Source organism: Vulpes lagopus, chromosome 14, assembly GCF_018345385.1.
Source record: "Vulpes lagopus strain Blue_001 chromosome 14, ASM1834538v1, whole genome shotgun sequence".
Taxonomy (NCBI): Eukaryota; Metazoa; Chordata; class Mammalia; order Carnivora; family Canidae; genus Vulpes; species Vulpes lagopus.
This window is the reverse complement of record NC_054837.1, coordinates 3,052,642-3,073,215: the sequence shown is the minus strand read 5'-3', so window position 1 is coordinate 3,073,215 and position 20,574 is coordinate 3,052,642. Positions and strand designations below refer to the sequence as shown.

Below are 20,574 nucleotides of genomic sequence, written 5' to 3'. Positions count from 1 at the left end.
GGTTAATGTCCCCCCAAAACAAGAAGACATAAATACCAAAATAGAAGGAAAACAGGGACATGGCAGTGGAGAGGCATTCAGAATTGGGGGTGAAATGTTCTAGTTGTAGGTCTCATGGGACAGATCTGCAACAGTAGACCTGCAAAGTTAGCTCTGATGGAAGAAATGGAATGGGGTGAGGGGAATGGGGAGATGAGCTGTGTTAGAACATTCATGCAGTAACACATGCATCTGCTACCTCAACTTTTGTCTTGGCTCCCTCCAGTCGTTACTGATGTCACAACCAGAAGATATTGGGAAAGCACAGATTTTATGATGTCATTTTCCTGTCTAAAATCCTTTTTGTTTTTCATTCCATAGTGCATTAACCCCAATATCTTGAATGTGGCGAGGAAACTCTATACAATTTCTAGCCTGTTAACTCCTATCTCCTTTTCTCCAGGATTTCAAGCAGGTATGTTCTAATGTCTTGAATAATATTTCTTCCTTTTTGCTATAATAACTCTTATTTGCTCCTCAATTCACAAAGTACAAAGCAACTACCTAAATCACAAGGCCAGATTTCCAAACTCTCAAGATTAGGGTTAGGGTTCCTCCTATTGTCTCTGAGGCTCCTTGCTCTGCAAACCTCTATTGCACTTAGGGATTTATTTACTTGTCTGTTTTCCACACTAGACTACGAACCCTGTGAAGACAGGAAACCTGTCTTGTCCCCGTTGGAATCTCCAAGGTCTAGCAGAGGAGCTAGCCCACAATAAACACTGGAAATACATGTGTTGAATAAATGAATAGATGAACAGTAGAATAAATGGAGAAATATGGCCCTTTCCCTGTTGGCACCTGCCTTTCTTAGATTGCTTTTTTGGCTTAAATATTTATTGAGTTGAATTAAGACAATAAACAAGTTAAAGAAGTCTACGCTAATAAAGTTCAAGTTTGGTTGGCAGGTCAAGGAGGGGCTAGAATCTCCCCCCCCCAAAAAAAAACACCACTTGACTCAGAATTAAAAGGAGTGGTTGCTTAAAATGCAGATTGCTGAGCCCACCAAACCTATGGAATCAGAATATCCATAGTTTCTGATAGTATTGCTGTTGAGGACTGAAAAAAGAGGCTTGGATGTGTGGACACTGTTCAAAACGGGAGTTGGACCTATTGAAGGATGCCAGTTGTCCATTGAGAGTGAAAAAAATAATGGGTTCAGCAATGTCCCGTTTCTGTGAAATACAGAGAAAATTTCTATGTGTGTATATATATAAATATTGCATTCCCGATGTACAATGGTTATTTACATATATGCAAATATGTATTTAATATATGCATAGACATATATGCACAACCCTCATAATGCACATTTACATATATTAACTATGGAAACATTTATGTGAATATATAATGTATAGATATATATGTCCGTACCTGCATAATGAATATTTACATATATGTAGATATGGGAATATTCGAGTATATACATATATATGTGCACACAGCTGCATACACACATATTTACATATATGTAAGTATGAAAATATTTTATTTGATATTTTGTGAATACAAAGATAAATGTCACAGAACACACATAACAATTTAATACTAAGTACTCTGAAGGTACAAAGTGGGAGATTATATTAACAATTACTTTCTTTACAGACTATGGGGTTCACTTTTTACAATAAGTATTTAGCATTAATTTTGTAAATTAAAAAATGTATGAAGATGTGTTATTTGATTTTTTGGAAATGTACCTCTTCTCCTCTTCATTACTCGGTTACCCCTAAAGCAGGGATATGATTAGCAAAAATATAATACACAATATTTGAAAGATACTTCTATTAAAAATGTACTCATTTACCTGAAATCAGAACTTAACTGGATGAGCTGTGTTTTTATCTGCAGCCTCATCCTAATGGCAGATCTTATAATGTGAAATTCATGAAATTTATGCTTCCTGCACACACCTCTATCTGAAGGAAGGTGGTCCCAGCTGGCAGGTTCTCTTCCACGACGACAGTATACGTTGAATTGGTGAACACAGGACTGTTGTCATCAATATCCAGAACTTTGACTGCCAGTGTTAGAGTTGAGTGGCGCGGGTGTACCGCTCCATCGGTTGCCACAACGACAAGGTGGTAGGAGTCCCTGACTTCTCTGTTCAGCTTCACTGCTGTGTAAATACTCCCATTGGACGTGATGCGAAAGAGATTATTGAAGTTGCCCAAACTGTAGTGCACCTGCCCATTTATTCCAGCATCAGGGTCTGTTGCCTGAATAGAAATTAAACACAAAGCAATTCACAGAGTATGTTTTGTCATCCTTTTTTCACACTATATTTTGTTATCTTGCCCTGCTAGCAGGGTATAGTTGACAAATTACAGCATCTTTTCAATTGAATATTATTTTTTCTCTAGGGAGAAAACTAAAAAAAAATAATGATGAAGATTTGGCAAAGATATGGGACATGAAACATAATCCCGTAATCCACTAGAGTTTAATTAATTATTTGTCATTCAAAATGACCATGATATAAATTGATAATATCAGAGCAATAACAATATCATATTATGTCAGAAAACTCACATTACGAAAATTTTGGAGTTTCCCTCTACTATCATTTCTTTAACATTTTTTAATTCGAAATCAGGAAAAAAAAACATTTAGTTTTTAATTAATTTAACTTAATGCACTAGATGACAACATAAGATGCTATAGTATTTTTTGTTCGAACACTTTATATATTCATTTTCATATATATTTTTCAGGCACTAAATATCTCAATTAATCCTCACCATGTTCTTATGAATAAATATAATTGTCCCATTTTGCAAGTGTGAGAACTGTGTCTTATGGAATTTCAAGCTCTTGCTTGGAGTTACATAAGAAATAAATATGCAGTGCCCCAGTTCTTGGTATGTATAAAGCAATCTGATACATTTTTGTGGAATTAATGAATGTTGGAATAAATAAATGCATGAAACTGAGATTTAAAACCAAATCTGCTCCCAAACCCAAATGGGAGTAAAAGTATCCTAACTGCAAAGCACCTGCAAGAAAAAAAAGCATCCTTAATTTTGGAATACAATCTCCAAATGATACCTGAGAATTAATGATATTATAATAACATATTAACTAAAAAAATTAAGTCACCTAAAAATCACTTTACATCAAATAAAATGTGTAAATTGAGTGAATAGTCAGTGTTATGAGAATTGATCTTATCCAAACCCAACAGTGATATAAATTACGACTCTCATTATCAACTTGTGCATTTTGCATTAAATAATGTCATTGTCTTTCTTTTTTTTTATATTTTTGTCATTGTCTTTCAAAGAAACTAGAGTAAATACTAGGAGCCATAAAGTCTTATATAATTCTGCCCCAAACTATTACTAAGGAAAGGAAGGAAAATAAGACACTTGACTGCACTATGAGCTAGGGACACAATACAATCACCTAACACTCCAGAAAGCCTGGAATGAAAGGAGGTGTATTTTAGCAGTCTTGACGCAGACGTGTATCTAGTTTTACAAACTCTGGCAAAGCACATCAGGGCACTGGTGAATGTTTGAAATGGTAAAGTCCAAGATGTGAAAGTCATATTTGCAATTGTGCTCCTTCTCTATGTCATAATGCCAAACGTTTGTTCCAGCAGGTTTTGCCCCTTTGACTCATCAAAAATACAAATGCCCAATATTTAAGCCTGAGAACAGATGGAGGACAGACTGCTGGAAGCCCAGAGAGGAAGAAACACAGTGACCAAGTTGAAGACTTTCCATAGACATACATTCTTCCACATTGACATTGTGCCTAGCATTGGCCATACAAGTTATTGACAAATTAGTCTAGCTTCTCATTTAGAAGAAAAACCAAATGATAACACTTATTTCTTAACACCCACATTCCTGGAACATCCAGTGACTTTTCTGTCTGTGGGATTTCTTGAGATCACAAAATCAATCATTTATATAACCCGTAATTTAAATTCAATCGTTCAAATTTTGTTTTTATTCATCCATATAATGGAAGATGTATTACATACAGATCCAGTGTGACTAATGTGGCTATGTGTGCTCAAGTGTGTATGCAGGTGTTGTGTACGCATTGTTTTATATGCTGCTAGTTGCTTAGCTGATATCTCCAGTAGAATGCCTCATCCTATCTGTGTTAGTTTTTTTATTGCTGCTTTAACAAATGACCACAAATTTAGCAGTTTACAGAACACAAGTTTTTATTGTATAGCTCTGTAAGTCAGAAGTTCAGCATGGGTCTCACAAGGTTAAAATCAAGGTACAGGCGAGGCTGTGTTTCTTTCTAGGGGCTGTAGGGGAAGCTCCCTTACTGGAGTTCCTTGCTCTTTGGAATGTTGACTAAATTCCTTGAGTTGTAGGATTGAGAGCCTCACCTCCTTTTTTGATTATCATATGAAGACTATTCCCAGCTTCTAGAGGCCAGCCATAGTCTTGGCCCATGGCCATCTCTTCCATCTTTAAAGCCAGCAATGGTGGGTAGAGTCCTTCTCACACTGTGACCCTCTCCTTTTTCTTCTCCCATATCATCCTCCTGACCCACTCTCTTGCCATCCTCTTCCACTTTCAAGGGCTTGCATGATTGCTTTGTGTTTCACGTAGACAATCCAGAATCATCTTCCTATCATAAGATCCTCAACTGTAGTCACATTTACAATGTTCCTTTTCTCATGTAAGGTAATATATTCATATGTAGGGCATATTTGGGGGTCATTATTCTGTCTGGCTTGGAATCAGAAGCTTACATGCCCCTGATTAAACTCTGGAATATTTACTTCTATTTCCAGATCTTGTTCACCTCCAACTTTCCCCATTTTAGCTAATGGACCTTCTGCCAACATAACAGGTTATATAAGAAATAAAGTAGAGGGCTTCCTGGGTGGAGAAGTTAGTTTTGCATCTGGCTCTTGATTTCAGCTCAGTCAGGTCATGATTTCAGGGCCATGAGACAGTCCTGTGTTGGGCTTTGCACTCAGTGGGGAGTCTGCTTGAGATACTCCCTCTTCCTCTGCCCCACCCCCACTTGTGCCCACTCTCTCTCTCTCTCAGATAATAAATAATTTTTTAAAGAAGAGCTCTCCACTTACTTAAAAAAAATGAAAGTAGATATTTCTGAAATCTCTTTTTATCTTCTCAATTATCCATTCACCCGATTATTTGAGAAAAGGTTCTTTTTTATTTTTTTTAAGATTTTATTTATTTATTCATAGAGACACAGAGAGAGAGAGAGAGAGAGAGAGAGAGGCAGAGACATAGGCAGAGAGAGAAGCAGACTCCACGCAGGGAGCCCGACTTGGGACTCAATCCCAGGACTCCAGGATCATGCCCTGGGCTGAACGCAGATGTTCAACCACTGAGCCACCCAGGCTTCCTGGGAAAGGTTATTTAATACTATGTATGAAGCTCAGCTCCAAGCTGTAAGATACATGTATATATTAAGTCCCAAAACCCAAGACATAATGTCATTTATAGAATAACCCCTATCTACCCATAATATGGTGCTTCCATCCGTATATATATTGCAGTCCTAAACATCTTGGTCTGAGCCACCACCAACCACAGATTAGATCACTAAATTACTTGTTAATTGTTATCTCTCAGTTATATCTCTTCAGAAAGACCTTTCATCAAAGAGAAAATGATCTGAACCTGAAATGGACATCAGACTCTCCTGTTGTATATACCAAAAGCTCCATATACCTATCACTTATTCCCCTTTTGATAATTTTAAATTATATATTTATTAGTGAGCTTATTTGTTTAAGAACTGGTTTCCCCTTTAGAACAAGGTAAGCCATATTGAGTACAGTCTGGGATTTTCTGTTTTCACTGAATGCTCAATGCCTACTATAGTGTCTGGTACATAGTAGGCATGCAATAAATACTCAAAATCATAAACAAATTATATATATATATATATATGTACTAACAAATATAAATGAATGCAATATATACTAACAAATATACTAACAAATATAAATGAATATAAATGAATAGCATTGCTATGTAGTAGCTGTTAGAATTATTAAATTTTATTCATTGTATAGTTATTGTTTGGTTTATGAGTCTTGCTTTACTATCGTCTATGATTTTGGTTAAGAATTTGAAAACTGAACCTATGGACTTATTGGAATTGCATCTAGGGCTTTGATCACATTGATGGAAGTACTGATTCCATGCCTATGCTGAAAAACACCATTTTTTAGAAGAACACACTGGTATTTAATCATGACCCAAACAAACATATAACAAGTAAATATTTTTGTACTTTTAGCATTTTGTGGAGGGACAGAGGGATTATGCAGGTTAAGATGGCAGATGACTCTTCAATAAGAAGAAATTGCTATATTGTATATGTGCTGATGGGTCTCAGTGTTTCCAACATACTATTTTTTGGTGTCATTAAATTTGGTATATCACTTTTTCTCTCTAGGTCTCAGCTATCTCAACTCTAAAATAAAGTAGAGAGTAGTTTTGAATCCCTTTTCCCACCATTACACATGGCAGAGATGAGATTCACAAACATGGTACAGATTACCAATTATAACATGAACAAGATAAACTATAGCTACAGAAGGATTTCCTAGAGTTGCAATGCCACTTTTCCATTCCGTTGAAGAAAATATGTGCAAATTTAAGCAAACGGACATGAGTATAGATTTAACTTAAAAATTGCTATTGGAACAATGCAAATGTAGTAGCTACACTGGTAACAAGATTTCACAATTGATTGTAACAACTCATGCTTGCAAAGGGCTGGTCTACTAGACTGTGTGGACACTTGCTCTGACAAGGGACTGGGGGGTAAGAACAGACCTCCATTTCAGAAGGAACCACCTGCAGTGCTGGCATCATGCCGGCAGCAAACTGCCACATTAACCATCTTTTCCCTTGGATACTCCCCAATGCACATGGGCTCAGAGAAGCGTTTTTATTAAAAAGTTATTTAGGATTGTTGAATAGGAACTTCTTCCCCCCATGTTTCATCTTGCTAAGCAGAAGGACATTTTAGTAAGACAACTGCCCTGTCTCTTCCCTTTTCAAGTTAAGAGTGATGAATTGGGTAGGAAGAATTTGAGTCACTCTCTTCTTTAAGATCTGTTTGTAGAGACGTCCTGTGGTTTGCCCATTTAGCCATATGAGCTCCTCCCCTATGGAGACCAACAATTCCAGCCTCACCCAGACAAGAGGAGATGGGTGGGTGAGTTTAGCTGTAGTGTGCAGCATTATTCAACCCACCTGGCCTCCACACTAAGCCCCTTTCCCTCCAAAATCAGTGAAATCCATCTGCCAGAGGAGAGGAACCTGAGAAAGCTACAGGATGTTTGCTATTATTATCTTCAAATCCCACAGGTGTCTATAGCATAGTTTCCAAGTGAATTTCATAGCACACCTTTTTTCACTGCTGCTTGTTTAGTAGAATACTTACTAATATCTCAAATGGACATACAATTTGTTAAATACTGCTACAACTCACTGAGCAATGGCAAGAACAAGACTTCCTTTTAATAATCTGTGCATGACAATTTTCACATAGTATTTCTCCTTTGCACTCTTTATTCTCTAGGACACATTTGAGAATGACTATGGTCATGGCATATATTCTCAGCCACATTGGGATTCTGAAAATGGTCTATAGTGAAATAATAAATGGTAGAGAAAACCTAATCAAAAGAATATATGCTTTCAGCAGGACAGTGACAAGTTTTTTCAAATGGTGGAAATTGATAGAAAAGGCCATGGGGAGAGAAAGAAATATTGGGTTTCAGTCATGGCTTTGATAAAATAACTCTGGGTGTGAGTTTTCTTTATGATACATTTTATGGAATGTTAGGTAATGTCCCTTAGAATGCGGGTATTTTTTTTCCCCAGGGGAAAAAGTGAGAGGAAGTAAAGAAAGACAGGAACATCTGGGTTCAAATAAACAAATTTGGGCAAATTAGATTAAAGAAAATTTGAAATGTTTTATTACTTCATAATTCCTGATGTGTCATTACTATTTTAGTGAATGAGGTGACGTTCTCAAGGCGGACCCCTTAGACACCAGACTAAGAAATCCCAAGTGACAGAAAGGTCTCCTCCTTTCAACATATTGTCCAAACTACAGCAAGAAGCTGAGGGACCTCTGCCTGACATCTCCCCACCCCACATTTTCAGCTTCCCTTACTATGCACTCTCCTGTACGAGCTCTCTGCTCAAGGCAAATCAATTCTCTACATTTTGACATTTCCCTCAAGGCTTGCCACAACAGTTCCTTGTTCACCTCTGAAATTCCAATCATCCACCCATTCTTCAAATCCCAACCTCATGTCTTCCTCTTGTAGGAAAAGTCCCAGGATTTGGAGATCACATCACAAATCAAAATTATATCCTTGACAAAGGCCTCTTTGTATCACATTTAGTTTAAAACCTAGTCCCACAACCACAGGCCCTTTCGGAAGGAACTTGTCTCATTACTCTTCACGTATTGGAGCTTTTGAAAACACAATAGGATGATTTGTAGAAAGAAAAGATCCAAATACATATCCAACAGGTTGACTGAAAATAAATGTTGTGGGGGGCGTCCTCATAACTCAAAGTCAGCTGAAGTATAAAATGTGGATAATAATGTTCAATAATAATCGGTGCCCCTCAGCCACCTCCCCCCACATACACGTTTTGACCCAATTCACCAACAATTTAATTCACTGAATGTCTAGCTGCCATGAAGGAGGTACACTTGATGCTTATGGAGCAAAAGACTAAAATTTCTAGGAAAATCCTCTAAAGATTGTAAGGTCACCGAGACTCACATCTAATAGAGACAAAGGAACTAGAATGTTTATAAAATTTACTTCCTTCCTTTTCCGTCTCTTAATGCATGGAGGAGTATAAATAAGATCATGTAAGTTAAGTGACACGAGCTGCCTAAGCCAAGTAGTTGCATTTATTTACTATTATAGATGAGTATGTAGATGTTAGACAAGATAACCTAACATAAAGTCCCTTATTATCAGCAGTACTGTCAGGAAGTTTGCACCGAGGTTTAATATCTAGCCAAGGAGCTCAGTGTGTGATACTATAATGAAACCATTTATCTTCCCAGAAATCAATTAAAAGTTAATTAAAATTGTTAATAAGAAAAATCACACATCTCCTCTTCTCTTGTACTACCTCAAAGCGATGAACAGTAATAGCTGCGACTTTATAATCATCTGTCCACGGTTAACACATTTTGTGATATACCCCTTACCATGGGGCCTGATCTGCAGTTACTTTGTGAATGCCTATTGTTTGGGAAATTGGCTGATGATGCGAGGTCAAATAAAGACCTCACTGGATAAAACTTCCGGAAAGTCTTTAATCATCAAAATCAAAGTTAGGATAGAGTAACCAAGTACTGCCTTAAGAAAGAAATCAGATGATATATAAGAGAATCTACCAAATAGTTGTCAGGCACCGTGGTATAGCATACCACTTGAAAGTAGAGCTGAAAAATGCATCTTTTACACATTATATTCATCTGTTCTTTTCCTCATTATCTTTTTAGAGTGGCCTGCTGTGCATTCTATCAGAACAATTGAAGAAGAAGCGCTACACTGGGGGCTACAAACTCTATGGAGACCTAAAAGCCTGTCTCTCACATGGCCAGAAAATCCTGGGACGAAGCCTCACAGGACAGTCTGGATCTTCTCTTCCATCGAGAAGTCTCTGGATAGACTACTCGTGCATATTTTCAGTGATTAATTCTGATTTAAAATATGTTTTGTAATCATGCTCGTTAGGATTAATGTTTAGATATAAAATAATTTGTTTATTCTCACAAAACTCAAGTCCATATGGAGAACATTGAGGACAAGAAGAAAACACAGCTATTAGAGAAGTGTGAACTCCCAATGTAGCACCTAATTAGCCCAGTGTGAAGCCAGGAGGGAGCTTAGTTCTACTTTCTGCTTGTCCTTTACAGCAATGAGTAGAGGATATGAGCTCCTTTCTCACCTACAGGTGGGAAACACAGAAGCTGTTGAACAGAGGGTCAGAAATAGTGGAGCAAGGCATCCTTAATGACATGACAATGGAAACGCATTTTTTTAAATCGCCTAACAACTTCAAAAAGATATATTTGTCTTTAATTCTTTCAGGAAGCTAAGGTATATCAAGGGCTGTGATTATCAGTGTAAAAAGAGAGAAAAGTGAGTGAGTCAAGATGTTGGTGAAATATTCCTCTCTCCATGCAGATGCTTTATAGTCATTACCGAGCCATGGTGAAGAGACCAACTGTCTAGCAGGTAGCAAGTGAGCTCAAATCACTAAAAACATAACCATAACAAATAATTTTTATAATCAAATATTGGAACTCTCAAGTACTGAATCCCTAAGAATCCGGGAAACCCATACATAAACTTGTGATTTCTTATAGGCCTCGGCTCTAGGTTAGAAGCCAAACTTTTCTCAAACCCTCAAACCCTGTCACTTTGGGGAGTCAGTCACTATCAGCCTCCAACCTTCATCTTTGAAATAATGATGATGACGATGACAAATATCTACCTCACTGTCTCTCATGAGAGTAGAAGATACTTGCAGCATGCTTGGGTCATACTAAGTAATCAATTAAAAATAGTATGGTGATGGCTACAGGTTTTTCAATATCTACTTAGAAACTATATAAAAAAAAAAAAAACCTCCATTCTGTCCTAAGGTCCTATTTTTTAGATGTATTTATTTATTTATTTGAGGGAGAGAGAGCCTGAGTAGGAGGAACAGAGGAGGAGGGAGACGGAATCTCAAGTAGACTCCACATGTCATGGAGCCCAAAAGGGGGGGCTCTATTTCATGACCCCAAGAGAGTGATCTGAGCTGAAACCAAATCGATATTTCGCTGACTGCACCATCCAGGTGCCCCATCCTACAGTTCTTAAATAATATTTTTTTGGTAGGAAACATCAGTTTATTTTTATTTGGCTTATTTATACATTTTGTTTTATTTGGAATCATATTTAATTTGGTATAGTGAGTATACTGGGTTCTATTAACATTGCTGTTTTCAACACTTTTTTCTGACAATTTGTTGTCTCAGTAATTAAAGAATTCATATGTGAAAGATCATGAAGCCTGTCTGTAAACTGTTTTTAGTGCATAAATACAAATAGAAGGAAACCTTACACAAACAGATGATAAATAGCAGAAAGGGAAGAGCACTTTAATTATTATAAACAAAAAATGATGAATATTTAAGGATTTTCATGCATAAATTAAGGTAGTATTCTCACATGATAGAGGGATTTCTTTTTTTTTAATAAATTAATTTTTATTGGTGTTCAATTTACCAACATACAGAATAACACCCAGTGCTCATCCCGTCAAGTGTCCCCCTCAATGCCCGTCACCCATTCCCCCCCCCACCCCCCGCCCCCCTCCCCTTCCACCACCCCTAGTTCCTTTCCCAGAGTTAGGAGTCTTTATGTTCTGTCTCCCTTCCTGATATTTCCCACACATTTCTTCTCCCTTCCTTTATATTCCCTTTCACTATTATTTATATTCCCCAAATGAATGAGAACATACACTGTTTGTCCTTCTCCGATTGACTTATTTCACTCAGCATAATACCCTCCAGTTCCATCCACGTTGAAGCAAATGGTGGGTATTTGTCGTTTCTAATGGCTGAGGAATATTCCATTGTATACATAAACCACATCTTCTTTATCCATCATCTTTCGATGGACACCGAGGCTCCTTCCACAGTTTGGCTATTATGGCCATTGCTGCTAGAAACATCGGGGTGCAGGTGTCCCAGTGTTTCATTGCATCTGTATCTTTGGGGTAAATCCCCAGCAGTGCAATTGCTGGGTCGTAGGGCAGGTCTAGTTTTAACTCTTTGAGGAACCTCCACACAGTTTTCCAGAGTGGCTGCACCAGTTCACATTCCCACCAACAGTGTAAGAGGGTTCCCTTTTCTCCGCATCCTCTCCAACATTTGTTGTTTCCTGCCTTGTTAATTTTCCCCATTCTCACTGGTGTGAGGTGGTATCTCATTGTGGTTTTGATTTGTATTTCCCTGATGGCAAATGATGCGGAGCATTTTCTCATGTGCATGTTGGCCATGTCCATGTCTTCCTCTGTGAGATTTCTCTTCATGTCTTTTGCCCATTTCATGATTGGATTGTTTGTTTCTTTGGTGTTGAGTTTAATAAGTTCTTTATAGATCTTGGAAAGTAGCCCTTTATCTGATATGTCATTTGCAAATATCTTCTCCCATTCTGTAGGTTGTCTTTTAGTTTTGTTGACTGTATCCTTTGCTGTGCAAAGCTTCTTATCTTGATGAAGTCCCAATAGTTCATTTTTGCTTTTGTTTCTTTTGCCTTTGTGGATGTATCTTGCAAGAAGTTACTGTGGCCGAGCTCAAAAAGGGTGTTGCCTGTGTTCTCCTCTAGGATTTTGATGGACTCTTGTCTCACATTTAGATCTCTCATCCATTTTGAGTTTATCTTTGTGTATGGTGAAAGAGAGTGGTCCAGTTTCATTCTTCTGCATGTGGATGTCCAATTTTCCCAGCACCATTTATTGAAGAGACTGTCTTTCTTCCAATGGATGGTCTTTCCTCCTTTATCGAATATTAGATGACCGTACATTTCAGGGTCCACTTCTGGGTTCTCTATTCTGTTCCATTGATCTATGTGTCTGTTTTTGTGCCAGGACCACACTGTCTTGATGACCACAGCTTTGTAGTACAACCTGAAATCTGGCATTGTGATGCCCCCAGCTATGGTTTTCTTTTTTAAAATTCCCCTGGCTATTAGGGGTCTTTTCTGATGCAACACAAATCTGAAAATAATTTGTTCCATCTCTCTGAAGAAAGTCCATGGTATTTTGATAGGGATTGCATTAAACGTGTAAATTGCCCTGGGTAACATCGACATTTTCACAATATTAATTCTGCCAATCCATGAGCATGGAAGATTTTCCCATCTCTTTGTGTCTTCCTCAATTTCTTTCAGAAGTGTTCTATCGTTTTTAGGGTATAGATCCTTTACCTCTTTGGTTAGGTTTATTCCTAGGTATCTTCTGCTTTTGGGTGCAATTGTAAATGGGATTGACTCCTTAATTTCTCTTTCTTCAGTCTCATTGTTAGTGTATAGAAATGCCATTGATTTCTGGGCATTGATTTTGTATCCTGCCACGCTACCAAATTGCTGTATGAGTTCTAGCAATCTTGGGGTGGAGGCTTTTGGGTTTGATAGAGGGATTTCTATGAAAATGTGTGTCTGATGACTTTATGGACACTGGCACATTGAGAAATGTTAGCAATGTCTGGCTTGAGAAAGCTTAGTTGCATTTTTGTAAAAACCAAAACTACATTCCATGGGAAAGTAGAAGCGATGATAACTTTCAGTCGCATTTTAAAGTGATTTCACCATGGATTGGGAAACAAATGCATATGTCAATGGGTGACTCATCATAACCTGATCATAAGTTGTGAGGATTTAAAATCGTTATAGTGAGAGTTGAAAGGGGCATGAGAGTTATTTCACACTAAACATTTTCTTACTTGTCATTACTGCAGGCCATCCTTCCAAATCTGAAAAGATAAATTCTACCCAGAGAAATCAGTAAATAGTATTTCCCCGCATAAAAGATTTGACAGCTGCCCATATTTTTCTCCAAACCTATGTATTTTTTAGTGTTTTTAAATTCTCTGCACTCTACCAAGGAGCAAACCTCAATTAAACTATCTTTAAGGGCCCTGGAATGCCATTCCCTGGCACCCCAGGTAGGACAGCTACCCAACCACTAAGATTGCCCACTATTCTCTTTGTATTTAGCTCTGCAACATAATGCAGTTACCCATTTTTCTCCTGCACTTCCCTGGCCACAACTTGAGGGCCTAAGGAATGATTGCTCATTGTGACTTTCTAATGCTTATTCTTCCTAAGTGGTCAACGGATATTTCCTGAATAAATGTTGAATTGAGGACTTCCTTTCATCCGGCAATACGTGCCTTTCTTGAAAGTTTTTGAATTTTTTTGTTGAATCTACCAAGAGCCAAAGCAACTACTACCAGTTACAGAATAAATCACATTTTCTCTGAACACTCCAGGGTCTCATGCTAACCTTTCTGTACTTATCTCCTGTAACTTATCCTTTGATACCAACTGCACACTTTAGCTGAAATAGTTTACTTATTGTATATCAGCTTTCACACACTTCTGACACTCAATGGTCTGCTACCATTGATGCTTATTTCTTTTCTTTTTTCCCCCTTTTTAAAAATTGAATTCAATTAATCAACATACAATGTATCATTGGTTTCAGCGGTGGAGCTGTGATTCATCAGTCATATATAATGCCCAGTGCTGATTGCATCACGGGCCCTCTTTAGTGCTCATCAACTAGTTACCCCATCTCTACCCGCCCTGCAGTGACCCTCAGTTTGTTTCCTTTTCTTTTTTTTAAGATTTTATTTATTCATGAGAGACAGAGAGAGAGAGAGAGAGAGAGGCAGAGACACAGGCAGAGGGAGAAGGAGGCTGCCTGCAGGGAGCCCGATGTGGGACGCGATCCGAGGACTCTGGGATCATGCCCTGGGCTGAAAGCAGGTTCTAAACAGCTGAGCCCCCCAGGCATCCCCCTCAGGGGACGTTTCCTATGATTAAGGGTCTCTTATGGTCTGTCTTCCTCTCTGATTTTTGTCTTATTTTTTTCTCTTTTCCCCTATTGTTTCCCCCTTTACCCTCTGTTTTCTTAAATTCCACATATGAATGAGATCATATGATAATTGTCTCTCTCTGATTGACTTATTTTGCTTAGCATAATACCCTCTAGTTCTATGTCATTGCAAAAAGGCAAGACAATTGAAAATAGAGCCTCCGCACAACCCGGCACTTGTACTACTAGGTATTTACCCCAAAACTACATATGTAGTGATCCGAAGGGTCACCAGCACCCCAGTGTTTATAGCAGCAAAGTCCACAACAGCCAAACTATGGCTAGAGCCCCAATGTTCATCGACAAATGAATGGAGACACATATATCTCAGCCATAATTGATTATTTCTCACATATGCAGCATCAGTCCTGAATTCCTTGCAGCTCTATTCTGATGGTCTCCACTCTGGGAAAGAGGCAGAAGGAGCAGCCTTTATGGGAACATGCCATTCATGTGACCAAGGGGGAAAAAAGAGATGAGATAACCAAGCCTCATCTCTCTATGCTTCTGGTTGGAAGTGGAACATATCACTTACACTTCCTCTTGGCTGGTCAAGACAAGCTTTGTATGGCCAAGGCCGATGCCATGCTGGGGATGCACATGCACTCACAGTGTGGCACAGAACAAACTGGGAAACAATAATATGGTTCACCATCCTCATTGTTCTTGAAACATACCAATCTCTCCTACTTTCCCTGATAGTTTTCTGTTTGTAAATCCTGTATAATTCTTCAAAACCTGCCTCCAGGGTACTCATCCTCTTTTTGAGAAGCCTTTCCAACCAGGCTTCTGACCCCTCTTGCACTGAACACAAATCTACCTTTCTCTTCTTTATCTATTTCTTTTTCTTTCTTTCTTTCTTTCTTTCTTTCTTTCTTTCTTTCTTTCTTTCTTCTTTCTTTCTTCTTCTTTTTCTTTCTTTCTTTCTTTCTTTCTTTCTTCTTTCTTTCTTTCTTTCTTTCTTTCTTTCTTTCTTTCTTCTTTCTTTTTTCTTTTCTTCTTTCTTCTTTCTTTCTTTCTTTCTTTCTTTCTTTCTTTCTTTCTTTCTTCTTTCTTCCTCTTCCTTCCTTCCTTCCTTCCTTCCTTCCTTCCTTCCTTCCTTCCTTCCAAAATTTATTTATTTGAGAAAGAGAGAGCTAGCACATGGTGGGGACAGTGGGCAAAAGGAGAAGGAGCAGCACAATTAGCGGACTCTGTGCGAATTGTGGAGCCAGACTGGAGCTCCACCCATGACCTGGAGACCATGACCAGAGCCAAAACTCAAGAGTCAGCTGTGTAACTGATGATGCCACCCAGGTGCCCCAGCATGAACCACTTTATGTTGTTACTGATGCCTGTCGTTCAGTCAAACATGAAGCATCGAAGTAATTCGCCCACCCATCGATATTGGGAGGCACTGTTAGGGGAAAGACTCTGTAAACTCTGGCAAGGGAAGAAATGACCAGTTGGAAGCTGGAGCTTGGACAGAAATAAAGGAGAAAACCAAAAAAAAAACAAAAAAAATCAAGAAAGAAAGAAGAAAAGAAAAAAAGAGAGAGAGAGAGAAGAAAAGAAACAACAGAAAAACACTAGACAGGAAGCAAATGGAAATAAACTATCTTTCTAGAGTTGGGTGATATTTAATGCAAATGAACCAAATGTCAAATTAAGCCAGCCAGTTTAAGCAGTTACAACATAGCTCACAGCTCTCTTAATAATAGAATGTAAATTAACTCCAGGTGATTAGAAAGTAAGTATTAGGAAGAAGCATGTAGCCCTGTACTAAAAAATTTAAACATTCATTTTTCACAAAATAGTAAACACTCAGAGATTAGGACTTGGATGCTTCAGGAAAAGAGTTTCCTCACATTCATTTTCATACAACAAATATAAACAAAATAATGTTACATGTTCATTAGTGTCTTTATGTGGTTCTATAGTAATTGTAGGAGCCAAGGGCAGGTCACCCTGAGATGGGGCACTTGGGTAACATTGATTATTTTAAATAAATTTCTGAAGGAACAACTGGCGAGGACACTCAGGTCCTCCTCTCCTTTTGAAAGCAGGGAACAAATCTTTCTTATGAAAAATATTCCCTGTACTAAGAAGTAGAAAGACATCTTTATCACTATCAAGAGGGACTGTAAAGCCAAGAAAGCTGTAAAAACAACTCTCACTACGTTTTTTACTACTCTACTATCGCTGCCTAAATTCTGCTTAGGATTTCCTCCTAATTAAAGCTCCCAAACACCTGTTTTCTTTATCCTACCCATTTTTCACAAATGTATTGTTCCTTTGAAAAGCATAAAACCTATTTTGGTCATTTATTTAGGTCTCAATTTCATTACTGGGCCTATATACAAATGTAATAAAACTTGCTTTTTTTCTTTCTCCTGTTAAAATGTCTTATGTAAATTTAATGGAAGAGCCTTGAAGAGTGGAGGAAGAAATTTTCCTTCTGTACAAGCTTTCACCTTTCTCAAATATCCCTATAGTCCTGGAAGGGGACATGAAGACCTGGGGCTTTTCGTATTTTTCCCTATTTTTTGCATTGGGTAATTCTGCACTTTGGGTCTGTTGTGTATCACACCATTTTGTGCAATGGTGACAAGTTGTGTATCAGAATTAGATTTTGTTTTGTCATCCTCTAACTTCTATTCATCTAACATTTCAAGCTCATCTTTTCTCTGTGGGCAAACATATTCCAGGCCCTACACTGAGGATTTCACCTGACTAAGCATGCTGCCTCTTGCCTGCTTAATTCTGGCTCCATATCCTCTCTCTACGTCCAGACCTGACCACCTTCAGCCCTCTCTCTGCCTCCCTCAGAAACACCTGAACATGCAGGCTCCTGAGCCCCACTGTACGCCCTTCACCATGGACCATGGACTTAACTGCTCCTCTACACAGTGTTACTACCAGAACACACTGTATATCTGTTTATGTATGTAGGTTTACCATCTGTGATAAATAACAAGAGTACATTTTTTTTTCCTCTCAATAACTTATTTTTTTTTTCCATTTTGGAGGTGGTGTTGAGAATGAAGCTCCAGTCAACACAAAGGCCTCCGTAAATTCCTAAAATAGCATAAATAAGCATTTTAATATAAGTATTGGTCCTGAGCACTCATTAAAATGACATTACTTTCTACAACATATCCCTAAACTGTTCTGTAAAGAAATCTTTCAAGGCATCTCTAGAGATGTGGGAAATAGATACTTCTTAAGGAAGGAGGGAAGACAAAAATGTCACCTTATGGATTACATTTTATATGATCATCTGCTTGGCTCAGGCATTTCTGTTTTCATTAGTGCTCGCCTAATCTGTCAAATTCTGACACAACATGCTACTTTCCTTTCTTTTATGCAAAGTCTTCTAAATTGCTTCCTCTATGCTTGTTGAGAATATAATATTTTCTTCTCAAATGTCTTTAAGATCCTCTTTATGAATCCTACGTTTTAATATTATTTTTGTCTGGCATTTTTTGGATTAAATATAAAGGTGTCCAAGGATTTCCCCAAAGAGGCAAGAATAATCTAATTCCTAAATACTGCCCTTCTGTCTGCTAAATAGTTTTTTGTTATTATGGTATGTTCTCTCACAAATTATTTGCTTGTATTGGTGCTGGAAGAAAATCATAAATGGAAACTAGAGAAAATTGACAGTAAGTTTGGATTCTCTGTGAAATTCTCCATAATTTTATTTTCTGGAGAATAGTCAAATATTAGATTATCAGATGCAGATCTAAGGCAAAAGAAATACAAATGTCTAATAAATATGATATCCACCTAATGAGAGAAAAATATCACCTAATTCCCAAGGACTCTGAATAATGCCTTTCACTAGATATAAGCACACATTATTTCCCAAATAACAGATATAAAATGAAAAGGCCTTTCTCCATTTTATATACATTGTCACAATCTCTTCCTATTCATCTACTCTGTGAATGCCCAATATAGGCTCTGATCCCATGGTTTTATTTTATCATTCATCATTCTTTGGGCTAGGCCCCGAATTTTGCCATCCTAATTATGTTCCATTCCCTGAATCTGGGATGTCACCAAATTGGTAGGTTTAGAAATGTATGTTTCCTATTCATTTCTCTGCCAAAAATGTATGGAAGTAACTGAAAATTGCAATGTCTACTGTCTTGTCTATCACATCCACTTAGAGTAAGGGACTAGAATGAGTTAGAAGGAATAACTCAGCTTTATTTACTCCCTTAGGGTTGCATTAACGTGCAGATGGACCAGAGAAGACACACAAAATGTACAATTGCCTTTTGAAGGATAAATGTTTGAAATCAAATTCTGCCGTGCCCTTCCTTCTCCAGCCACCTTCTTTCCATTGTGACTTTCAGAGCACAGCCCTGTGAGCTATTGATCGTATCAACCATCAGCAAGTGTTTTAGAATGCATACCCCACAGCGGGCATTGTGCAAGGTGCTAAGATAGTATTGGTGTTCACCTGGATATTAGAAATATTTATAGATTTTTAAAGGTTACCAATTTATAAGAGATCCATATTTTATCAACATCCTTGGGTTTTTGCTTAAATGAGAGAAAATAAGCCCGATTGGAGATTTTACAAAAATAAAGGAAAACTTCTGGACATATTTCTTTTGCTGTTATGATAGTTTCAATATCTCAAGAATAGTTTAATAGTAATTGGTCCAGTGGAAGTTTTTTTGAGAATAATGGGATTTATCTTATGAAATTATGTTGATGGCTAACAACAGTCTAGTCACTATACTTAAGTGATATAAAAGAATCGGAAAAATAGTTAAAAATTCAAAGTGAAAATAAAGTATATTACTCTGAAAGCTGAAACTCTATAATCTGTCTGCCAAGAACCTTTGCAGATAATAAAGAAGAAAGTTATTGACTCATTTCAAACTTAAAGTCTGAAGAATCTAAATGGAAACTGAAGGTATCATCCAACATGACAAGTTGGAACCACTTTGATTTGGTTTGCCCAGAGGAAGCATTACTCTTACTACTTTCATGAAGACTGATCGCTTTTGACAGGAATCTGTCTGTGCGGACTTGGATGAGTATGATACTGAGGAGTCATAAAAACATTAGAGTAGACTGTAGGCTCAAAGGAGCTCCTCATAAAAATGTTCAGATAGAGGGAAAAAGACAGTGAAAAACAGACTGTATTTGCTATATATCCACATGGTGAATTATGATACCCACAGAGAATATTTCCAGTCCGGGTCTCAGAATCCCAATGAACTAATCCTTCTGAGATATCATAAACTAAATAGTGAGAAAACAAGCCAAAGAAATATTGCCTGTTTTTATTTATATATTTTGCAGTCTGCATCTAGATTAAAAAAAAAAAAAGACAAAAATATCCTCCCATCTATGATTCTTATAGGTACTTGAGGAAAACCACTTCTATGGAAGGGTCTTTGTTGACAAATTTTGTTTCCAGGAAGTAATGAGAGGCAAATTAGTTGCAAATGGTTTTACTGGGGTTACCTTTAGGATCAATGCATGTGGAAAGCAGTGGAAGAAAGCGGAATGGGACTGAGAGAGAAATTCCACTACTATGTAACACCAGTGCCGGCCTAGTCCAGAGGAGCCTGGAGTTAGGACTGCGTGTTGGAGTTACTCTGAATGCCCAAACCTCCAGGTCCTCATGTTCAGCCACCAGTCAGGATGTGGGCTTCACTGGGAAGGATGTGACCTTGGGCAAAGCAGCTCTTTGTAGCTGAGTGATCCTTGAAGCAGCTGCTGTTGAACCATGTCTGCCTACATCGGAAGCTAAAACATTCCATCCTCCCTGAAGGGGGATCTGAGTCACCAGAATGAGCCTATATCTGTATGGCCTTTTTATCACATTAGAGACTCTTTGGGGCACCTGAGTGGCTCAGTGGTTGAG

The 20,574-nt window shown here is 37.9% G+C and overlaps 1 protein-coding gene across 5 annotated transcripts in view; it reads right to left on the bottom strand.

Moving 5' to 3' along the window:
- PCDH15 (protocadherin related 15) overlaps nt 1-20,574 on the bottom strand; it is a 743,522-nt gene that overhangs the window by 196,344 nt on the left and 526,604 nt on the right. For all 5 annotated transcript variants that reach the window (XM_041729528.1, XM_041729523.1, XM_041729527.1 and 2 more), the window contains one exon: nt 1,956-2,261. In XM_041729528.1, the coding sequence (XP_041585462.1) occupies nt 1,956-2,261 (306 nt within the window). The remainder of the gene's footprint in view (nt 1-1,955; nt 2,262-20,574) is intronic.